This window comes from Anser anser (genome assembly GCF_964211835.1).
Source record: "Anser anser genome assembly, chromosome: 20".
Taxonomy (NCBI): domain Eukaryota; kingdom Metazoa; phylum Chordata; class Aves; order Anseriformes; family Anatidae; genus Anser; species Anser anser.
In genome coordinates this window covers 5,105,710-5,116,473 of record NC_139741.1, presented here as the reverse complement: position 1 = coordinate 5,116,473, position 10,764 = coordinate 5,105,710, and the positions used below count along the sequence as shown (strand labels likewise).

The following is a 10,764-nucleotide window of genomic DNA, read 5'->3' as shown; positions in this document are numbered from 1 at the left end:
AGACAAATAAAACGATTATGACATGCACATGTGCAAGACTCATGAAATCTAGACTGGCCCTGTTTTTCTTTCTTTCAGGTGCTCTGCTTCACTCGGAGCCTCCCACAGCCACGGTACAGCTTGCTGTCCTGGCTTTCAGAGATCCCAGCACAGATAAACCCAAGGAGATGCAAACAGCAAACGCCAAAAATCTCGAGCATCTCCAGACACCGGCACGGCCAGCTCTCAAGACCCGTCCTGGAGGTCAGAGCAGGACAGAGCGACCGGGTTTGCTTGTTATTCCCAACATCCTTACCTTGCTTCTGCAAATTCCAAATCATTTCCATTTCTGTGAAGACAAAATGAGAAGACCATTGTTACTAGGTGCATCTAGGTGGTACCTAGAGACAACCCCAAACAGGCTTTAGTTTCTGGAGTGTGGTGCGACACCACCACCGCCGCGCTGGGGCTGTTGGACAAAACCCACCCCGCACAGCCCAGCCCCAGCAGGACTGCAGGGATCTGGCGATGAAAGGCATCGAGACAGCTGTACCACGGCTGGAGGTATCGGGCGACCGAACCCTGAGTTAGAGATGTCACCACCAGCCCCTATTCCTACAGATCGCAGCCTAACTCCAGGATTTACAGCTCTGCCTCCAGCGCTGCTTTATGCCTTGCAGCCTCAACGAGGAGCCTGCAGAGATGGTTTTCACGAGCCGACGCGTTACATGCATGATACAAGAAGTGCTGGACAAAGCAAGTTCTTCGTGGCTCACAGCATGCTCCCGTCAAAGCCCTCGGTGCCGAAACTGCTCCACGGCCACTGCCACACAGCACCGGCACAGACCGCGGAGCGATGCTCCAGGGGCGCGTGGCTCTTTCCTCAGTTTCCCTCCATGGCACACGTGGCACAAAAACCAACCCAACCATCCCAGACCTCACTGGAAGAGCACGTGCCTTCCTTTGTTTACCTAAGGAATAACAGGAAAGTTAAACGTTCTCCTCGTTCACATTAAGAAACGACAGAAGGCTGCTCCGTTTAAATTAAGCCCCTAAAAAATTAAGTCACAGCAGGTCTTCAGAGACCTATTCAAAATAACTATAGCTAGCCGCTCTCAGGTTGCATTTATGAGCTAGAATATTTATGAAGACGCTAACTGTACCCTGCGCCCAAGATTAAGAGGCATCATTATGGAAGAGAGCAACGAGGAGGAGCACGCGCGGCAGGAGCGATCTTTAAAGCCTCCCTTCTGCCAGAGGGGAGCACGGCTGCAACAGGTGGGAGCAGAGATGGCAACAGGTTACTGAACAACACAACGCGCTGTGTGGCTGCAACGCAAGCAACAGGTAAACCACACAAGGGAAAGAAGCTGAGAAAAGCCTACAAAACCCCTGGCCCCAGCACGACGTGTGCCCAGCGTCGACTTGCGTCCCTTCGGCTTTTGTTCCCTACAACCTCGAGCTCCCCGGGGCAGGAAATTGCATGCAAATAAATATGACCTGTCCTCTCTGCACAATTAAGCCTTTTGTAAGGAAGGCCCCGACCAACCGAACGTTACAAGGTCTGTTATTTTTGCCTCACAATAGCGGCAGTGCTTTACTTTCACCGAGGAACCCGAAGCGCTTTGGGGAAAGCAACAGCCCCTAACGGGGACACGAGCTCCCGCACCCCGAGGGGTGAGTCCCCAGAAATAAAGCAAACCAGCTACTAAAATCCCCTCCAGCAGAATCGGTTTTCCATTCACCGTGAAGTTAGATGCATCATTTGAAGACCACCAATTTTTTGAAGACCAAAAAAATAAGAGTAACCCTTTTCAGACTCCAAACAACCTTCCTTTACTTCTTTGGAAGGAGCAGTAGGGGAGAAGGTGGTGCGAAGCACCCTGTGCATCCTAAACATGTGGATGCAGCTGCTGGCAGGTGCTCAGCCTGACCCACCTACCAAGCCAAGCACCCCCAGCGAGCTGTCCATGATATCCACTGCTCCCGACACTCCTGGTACCTCCTGCCGTCAGACGAGGCCAGCAGCACGAGCCGGAGGTAAATAACTGCCATCCACAAACCCTTGCACAACCTGGCTTCAAAGCCGGCCCTGCTCCGAGCCAGGGGCCGAACGAGGTCACCTCCAAAGCCGTGTCCAACCTCTCCTTCTCCGCGGCTTTCACAATCCACGAGGCTCCACCACGGCCTGGCCTCTCCAGCCCGGAGCCAGCAGGCGCAGAGCAGCCCCTGGGCACCCACGTAAGGAGCTGCGGGTAAAGGAGCCGCTCGTGGGCGCTGCCACTGGAGCAAAGGGGCTGCGGGGAAGGTTTTGATGTCAGGACCGGACCAAGGCACCCTGGTGAATTGCACTGAGATTCCTCATGGGCCAATAAACTTTACAGCAGGATCGGTACGTAACCGTGGAGGGGAAAGGAGTCTTTATGTGGTGTCTCGTTAAGATGGGCACTTTTATATACGTTCTCCTTGCTAGAGAGAATGCCCCTGCAAAAAAAAGTCTCTGCACTGTGCAATGTTCTTTGCTCTTATAAACCTAACACAAACTGACAATCGTCCCTAAATTGAACAGCTAAAAAAGAAAATAACACAGAAGGACCATCCGTGCTTGACTTCTCCGCAGGACACAATGATTATGTTAAGGGATCGTCCAGGAAATAAAGCGAAAATTAAAAACTTGATGCTGCAGAGACTCATCATTATACCACTGGGCAGCAGTTCCTGCCAAGTGGAAAAAGCAGAGATTTGAAGAATTAAATCAGCTTCTGCCCAGCAGCCCATAGGCAACCGACTGAGCCCTAGCCCCTTCCCACCGAGGGAGAGGGAGAACCACGGCTTTTCTCCCTCCTCCTGATGCAAAGGAGGGGAACTGCTGAATTCACAGCTCTGCTGTTTCTTCTGACCCAGTTCACCAGCCCAGCGAACGCCACTCCTTGCTGGCCCACGCTGCCTCGCTCTATTTTCCACACCGCTCTTCTGCTTCTTCATGCGAGCAGAGACGTGGCGCAGCCGAGACGCCGCGAAGGAACAAAGCGGCAGCGCAGGCAGGAACTCAGGGGCAAGGCAGCAGAGGAAAACTGCTGCAGATTCCTCTCTCCTCCACCTACGTGGTCTTTGCTACCACGAGACCTCGCGTACCCTCTGCTCAGCTCGCGAGGAGGATGCTAGCGAGCACCCCAGCACAAGAGCTGCCGTACAGAGCCCGCTCCGAGCCACGGGCACCCTCAGCCTGGGAGATCGCAGCTGCCCCAAGAGAGTGAAATTCTGCAAAGCCTTGGCAAGAATTGTGGAACGAAACGTTTCATCCAGCTGTCTTTAAAAGGAAGAGTAAAGCAAGGGGAAGATGTTGATTTCAGTGGAAATAAAGCTGAGATACTCCCAGGCTCCTCTTCTCAAGGAGAGGACCAAACCACCTGCGAGGAGCAGACCCAGCCTCAAAGAGACGAGGGTTTTGGCAATGCCACACCAGGATGAAGGTTCGGTTCCGACCCAGGGGGGAGTGAAGCCCCTGAGCGAGAGCATCCCTCCTTCCTGGTCCTCGCAGCCTCCCCCACAAAGCTCACGTCCCCGGCTCCAACCAGACGGCGTAACCCACCGGCGCGTAACTAACTCAGCTCCACCTTGCTACATCAGACGCGGCAGCAGCGGGTGGCAGGCACTGCCACGAACGCCGAGCGGCAGGCGCTGCCAACCGAGGCAGCCACGCTGGGGACCGGGTCTTACACTCAAGCAGGTCGGATGACCAGGGGAGCCTCTCCACCCGTATAAAAAAAATAAAAGGGAAGCACGGAGTGGGAGCGTACAGGAAGCAACATGAAAAGCATCCAAGGACAGGAGCATGCACCAGCGGCCCTGCCAGAACATTCCCAGCACCCCGACCTGCGGGGAAAAGGCAACTCGGGCGCGTGAAGGAGCTCAACTTCCTCGGCCAGGACCTCGCTGCCGGCACTTACTTCTGGCGGTCAGGCAGGAGGGTCACTGTACTCGCTGGACAAACCGTGCACAGGAAGGCCGGTTTGCTGGAGGTCACCTCGAGGCTTTCCCGTAACCGATGTCCAGCCCGAGGCGAGGATCCGCACGACCCGATCGCAGCCGCTGCCACCAGCAGCACCACGGGCACAAGTTTACGGCGGGCAGACGGAGGCACTGCAGCTGCTATCTCCCTGCCTCACCCTTTCTCCACGTGCTGCCCGCGCTGGATTTACCGCTCGTGGAGCTCGGGGCAGGGAACGCACCAGGGCAGGTGCTCCGAGCTCGTCCCCGTCCTTGCCCCGCAATCGTGTCTCTGTGGCCATAACCCCGGAGGCAGGGCAGATCCGGAGATCAATGGAGACTTTGCTCAAAGACAAACAGATTGATCCGAAGAGGGAGGAGTTCACCGGCCTCTCTACCTCCAAACCAAACAAGCCGAGGACCCAGCTACCCACGACACCCTAACGCCTGCCCGGGCGTGGAGCCGCTCCTTTCCTCCCACAGAGGGACTGGCTGGTCCCGGCTGGGACCCCAGGAAAATAACCCAGAATAAATGGAGAACCACGTGGGAATTAACCGCTGCTGCCCCACAAACTGCTCCCCGGCAGCTCAATTTGCCAAATACTTTCCGATCTGGTGTGACAGAGGAGGGCACGCACACGGTCCCACTGCAGGACCGTGGCACCAGGGTTTTCCATCGTGCACAGGGCAGGGAAGACGCTCTTCCTCCAATACCACTTACACTAAACTCACCACAACAGCCTCCAGCAAACACCAAACCACAACGTCCAGCATCACCGCAGAAAACGTACTAAAACCTAGACTGATCTCTGCTTGGTACACCCGCGATAGCACCTGGAGACGAAGGAGAAAGACGAGCTCAGGCTGCTCGGAGCGCCCTGCCACCGCACTAATGGCACACCTGTGATCCTGTACCCCTAAATAACACCCCGAAGCCGGCACAGACACAGCCTGCAAAATAATTAGGCACAGAGGAGTGGCAGGGCAGGAGCCCCATCTTCCCAAGGCATCTGAGCACCAGGGGTGCTCATTTTGGCTGCCCAGAGCTCGGCCCACGTGGGGATGCCTGCAGGAGGAGAGGAAGGAGCAGAAAGCAGAGCTTTAAGAAGCTATTTAGGTGTCTGCTCTTGCCACTGAATGTAATTAACCTCAGCGGTCACAAGGACTGAACTCAGCCAGACTTTGAAGTTAACACCTCCTTAAGAGGACATGGGAAGGGAGTGGTCTTTATTTTCCTGTTGGTACTATTGTTTTACTGGGGTCTGTCTTTCACGCAGCTGGTGAGAAAGGGAGAGCCGATGAGCCTTGCTGAGGCTGCACAACGTTGCTTTTGTACAAGAAAGTCCAGGCTGACAAAGGGAGACAAATTTAAGCGTTAGAAACGTTTGCAACCTTAAGAGGATTTGCCCAGGACCTCCCTTCTACACCACGCTAGGCTTGTGGTACCCCATTTCTGATGAGAAACTGAAATTTAGGCTGCGGGCAGACAAGAAATGAGTACAGAAAGCTTGCACTAAAGCTGGAATAGACTGAGCAGAGGGTAGAGGAATAAGACAGACAAAAATCAATCGAATGCTACTAGAGCTTAAAATGTTAACACTGTGAGAGTATGATGCCCTGGAAAAAATATAATTATTGTTTTTAAATGCTTGGGCTTACTATTACTAAAGGAAGCTATCTAAGATTCTGTGTCTTAGACAAGGAGTTTATAAAGAGGTAAATTCACAGCTTTGTGGTGGGTCAAAACACAACAAGTTTGCCAAAGCCAGCCAAACATCAACCCCTCTGCAGAGGGGCTGAGACACTACCCACGTGGAAGTGCCCCCACAAAATGGGTGATTGCCTTCTTCACCCTCGCGGCAGGGGGATTCAGGGAGAGGCAAAGTGGAGGAGAACAAAAAAGGTCCCTGCGTTTGCCACAGGGAGTCAAAACACCGTGCTGAAAGGGAACCTCGGCTCCTGCTAACACCAAGCCAGGCCCAGCAGAGACCTCTGAGCTTTTGGGGCCGAGACCAGAGGTAAAGCAGAGAGCAAGCTGTCCTACAGGCTTTGCTCTGCTCACTCCCAGTTCTGTGCACCCGTATCGCGCTTCAGTCATTTCAGGTTTTAATAAAAAAAAGAGCCAGACTACAAAGGACTCCATGAAAGCAATAAAATCATCTGAAAGATTTGGCCTACAAAGAGAACAGGAAAATTCAATCTGCAGCTTGCAGAAGAGATGATACGCAGAGATCTGTCTGGTTGTTGCCATAATACTTAAGAAGGATAGAGAAAAGTGTAGGGGTGGGTGCTGAAAAATACAAATTAAAAAAATTAAAATAAAAAAAATCACACCATGAGAAAAGCCAGAGATGCATAGGAATCATTTTCCTTCCTTTAAAGCCATGATTTCATGGCCAGATCTGCCCAGGGGAGAAGCTGCAACACTTTGGTGGAAGAGGTGCGAGCACAGACCATGAAGTCTTCTCGGTAACAGAAAAGCTGGTAAAGCTGAAAAAGGGGAGGTGAAGCTACACATTGAACTCCTTCCAGTGCCAAGAAGGACAGGAAGACCTGCTTGTTCCACATGGATTAAAATGCAAAACATGCTAATAGCTAGCCATCATCCTTAGCGACATCACTTAGGCTTGTCCATTGGAATAGAGGAAGGAGCACCTCTTAACAGAAGTTAAATAGCTTTTAAAGGAATTTTCCCAAACCGTTATTGCCATTAGACATATGCAAGCAAAAAGCCCATTTCTAAAACAATCAGAACTGCTGTAAGAAATACATCACGTTATAATATTGCATTTCACTTCAAAGGAAGAAAAAAGGAAAAAAAGAACAGAGAATGCCCTTAGGCAGCGAGTTAAGCCATTACCTTTAGTGTGATATTTAACAGCAGCACTCAGGTCAAAAGAACCCCAGCTATCTTTCCTTTCTAGGCCTCTCTGGTACCCCTGTTCTTTGGCGGAGGCTAACAAATTGTTCGTGGGAGAGGCCAGAGGATTCTCTACTTCATAGTCTTTTGAAAGAAACACTAAAGCACCTTGGCTACCGGTGTCTGCCTTTTGCAGGTCACCGGCGTGATGCGACTCCAAAGCTACACCACCCTCGACAGCAGTCCCAGGCTTAAGAATAGCGCTAAGAATTGGAGGGCTAGTCCGTTTATCCAGCTCGTAAGCCTTAGGAAACACAGGTTGTTCAGTTCCTGAGGGAATGATTTCAGCACACTGTGAAACCAAAGTGGCAGGATATTCCCCTTGAAATGTCACTTCCATTAACTGATTATCCGCAGATTTCCCCACAACAGTTTCGGGGCCAGCGCTGGGCTCGTTTATGAACGACAAGCCCCACTGGTTCTGGAAGATATCTCCCAGGTTCTGCTGATTTGTCTGCGATGGGAAGTCGACTTGCGCTGTACCCAGAAGCACAGTTTGCATATTTGAAGGGTAGATAAAAAGGCTAGATTTCTTTTGTTCGAGAGCTGTCGAAACTGTACTTATGTCCTGGGGTACTGACTCAGAAGAGGTTGATGTTACAGTACTAGCAGCAGTTGTGAGCAGTGGCTGGGTCCCTGGAGAATATACATTTCCATCAGTCCCTGCTAAAATTGGCCCGTTTGAAAAGCTAGCAGAAGTAACAGATTTCATAGCAGACATGGGGACCTGGGACAGTCGACTTGATGTTTGGGCCTGAGTTTCCCCGGCAGATGACGAAGACGACGACGATGACGTGGATGGGGTTTGAGCTGCTTTGTTGAGGTTTTCTTTAACTTTACTTGCATAACTTATTTTGGGAACAATTTTAGCACTGCTATTGTCCACTGGAAAAACTGGGGGTGGCTTAAATAAGGTCCATGAGTCCTCTTTAGACGTAGCTGATGAAGCATGCTTCCCTTTGGGCCGGTCATCAAACTTCTTGCTGCTAATCCCAGGTTTGGCATCAGAGTTTTTTCGCTGTACATCCCCAAGCCCAGGCTTTCCTCGGCCTGCTCCACCAGCCCCAGCCTCGTATTTCCAAACGGGCTTAGTATTTTCAATTCGGTTCCCCTTTTGTTCACTATAATCAGGCTTGAAACTCTCCAGTTCCTGTTTTAAGGTTGGCGTACTGACCTCCTGTTGCATTATTTTGTCCTGTACTAGATTCAAGTTCTCACAACCCTTGGCACTGTTGCGCCTGCCTTTCCGTTTCTTAGGCGTAGTATATCCACTCTCAGAGCCGCTACCATCGTTATCGGCCCCTTTGCCTACGTAGCCATTAGTGATGTAGCTAGAGTTACTGGTTACCACGCCGTTTGGGACAGACACTCCCTCTGGCTTGTCTGAGGACTGACTTTCTCTAAGCTTGTTTTCGTAGGACTTCTCATTCTTTTTGTCCATGCTATTTTTCTGAATGAAGTTCTTGGTTTTGATTCCGGCTTTCCCCAAAGCACCGGCCTTAACGGTCTGCTTTGGGGTCACATTAGTGTCTACGAGTTGCTGGCTGCCATTGGGTACCCTGGATCCTGGGTTGGTGGTTTCATCAGAGCACAGGCCCTTCAGCGACACTTCTCGTTCCCCTGCGTTACCATTTAGCTCTCCATAGCCTAGAAGAAAGCCAAAGACAACAAAAAGCAAGGATTAGAGTGGGAAACGTTAAACTTCTGATTGCAAAAAGCTGTAACCAGCCCCAAACATATACAGTTCCACCGAGCAGCTGTTTTAAAATGGGAAAACTTTGTCTGCTCTCCGATATGTGAAAACACATCCTTATTTGCTGGCAGCCAAGGAAGGGTTCAGCAGAAAGCACCAGCAGCTATCGGCTCTCACGCAACAGCAGCGCGGTGTTTAACACGGGTAACAAAATAAAGCAAAGAGACACCTGAACGTTACGTAAGGAAAATACACCGTACTGAAACCCCTTGCAACCTGGTGAGCTATTTCATCAGCTACCATTTCCAGGTCGCACAGAGGAAATTCCCAGGATGCTTCAAGAGAGAGGGACCTGCTGCCTTTCCTCCAGGATTCCTTGAAATTCAGCATCTACTTTGTGAGCCAGGGCCAACTCCATTGCCTCCGTCCTCTCACAGGCCTGTGACACCAGCAACCCTCCCTCCCACCTTCCTCCAAGCACCACCTCTAGAAGAGAAAACAAGCCGCTTTCCGAAGGACACGTGCGAGTCCGGCTGGCGGTCGAAGGGAAGACAAGGTGGCAGCATTTCCTCGTGTCATTTCCAACCGGCACCTCCCTACATGTGCTCCGAGCAGGCGAGGGAACCGGGAAGCACCACATCCCCCGAGCACCGCCGCCGGCCCCCTGCCCACCGAGACCCATCCCAAGGAGCACTCGTGAGGGCTCCAAGCCCACAAAAGCAGGGCACCGTGCTGCTATCTCAGCTCGCCTTTTTGCCTCTGGAGTTCATTTTTGGGCCCAATGGCTCTCAAGTTCTTGAGATCATGATTTAAGTGGAGCAGAAAGCCCAGACCGAACCACCCTGTCTTCCTCGAGCCAGTGCAGCACACCACGCATCCCCCAGGCCCGAGAGCGGGCAGGACTCCAGCTTGGAAAAGAATGTTTTTGTTGTCGCCGATGCTGCTGAATTAAGCGGCTATACTAAAAAATCATTGTTATCCTCACATCCTGGAGCCTCAGATGCGCGGCAGATGTAACTGCTCAAGTTCTGCGCGACTCGGGAACACAAGAATCCGTGTAGGGATCTTTACAGAAATTCCACAGCCCCGTTTGCCGAGAGGGATCAAAAAGGGTTTTACTACGCTCGAGTATCTCTAACCACCACAACTTCCACTGCAACTTCCAAACGCGCTGCTTGGAATACGACCCACAAATACTTCATCCCAGGGAAAACGAGCAGGGCGGGACTCTCAGCTGAGTCGACAGCTAAAAATTAAATATTCCCGAGCACCGCGCGGAGGAAGCCTGCTCAGGAGTAACGTGTTGCAGCTGACCTTGCGCGACTCGGGACTCCTGACATCACCAGCTAACGAAACAAAACAATACGAGCGGTCATAAGACCACTGCGGATGAGGAGCGAAAGAATAAAATGAAGAACAAAATCCATTTCAGTAAGTCAGCGTGTCAGCAGTTTCAAGTTCCAATTTTCAAGCCGTCCCAGCTCGGCTGAGTTCTCCCCAAATCAACGTTTGGGGCAGCTGGCTCCGGCCTGGAGCCGGGGGGGGCAGCGGCCCAAATTTAGGGGGGTGAGGAGGATGTGGGGAGGAGGTGAGGAGCGTGGGGCAGACCTGGGTGGAAGGGGTGTGGGGGGGTGTGGGGGGCAGCATGTGGGGAGCCCCCTGATATCCATGGGGCTCCTGGGCAGGAGGGAGCTGCCCAGGGCCTCCACACGGCCCCGCGGCCTCCCCGCTGATGGAAGTGAAGATTTCAAGGAGCATGTGTGGGGGGGGGACGGGACATAAAAAAACCATAAAAACCCCACAAAAAAAAAATCAAACCAAACCAGAAATCCCCAGGCACATGGCACCGCGGCTCCTCTTCCCACCCCGCGCTGGCTCCCGACCCGCCGCAGCCCAGTCGGTTTTATTTTTATTTATTTATTTGTGGAACGGGCGGTGTATGGGGGGGGGGGGGGGGTCGTGTTTTAACGGGAGGAGGCCTCCCCCCGAGGGGGGGGGCGGGGGGGTTCCCCCAACATCGCGGCGGGGCCTCGGGCTCCTCACGGGGCTGCGGCTGGAGGAGGCCGGGGAAGGAGGCTGAGGAGGGAGGCCGGGGAAGGACGGAGGGAGGGAGGGAGGGAGGCCGCCGCCCTGCGCTTTCCGTGACTCATTGATTTGCACGCTCATCACTTTTCCACACGGG

At 52.5% G+C, this 10,764-nt stretch overlaps 1 protein-coding gene across 5 annotated transcripts in view; it reads right to left on the bottom strand.

Moving 5' to 3' along the window:
• The window catches only part of NUFIP2 (nuclear FMR1 interacting protein 2), a 55,959-nt gene that overhangs the window by 22,757 nt on the left and 22,438 nt on the right, over positions 1 to 10,764 (bottom strand). For all 5 annotated transcript variants that reach the window (XM_083806016.1, XM_083806015.1, XM_083806019.1 and 2 more), the window contains 2 exons: positions 6,830 to 8,536; positions 296 to 328 (listed from right to left, as the gene is read on the bottom strand). In XM_083806016.1, coding sequence (XP_083662142.1) covers positions 296 to 328; positions 6,830 to 8,536 — 1,740 coding nt within the window. The remainder of the gene's footprint in view (positions 1 to 295; positions 329 to 6,829; positions 8,537 to 10,764) is intronic.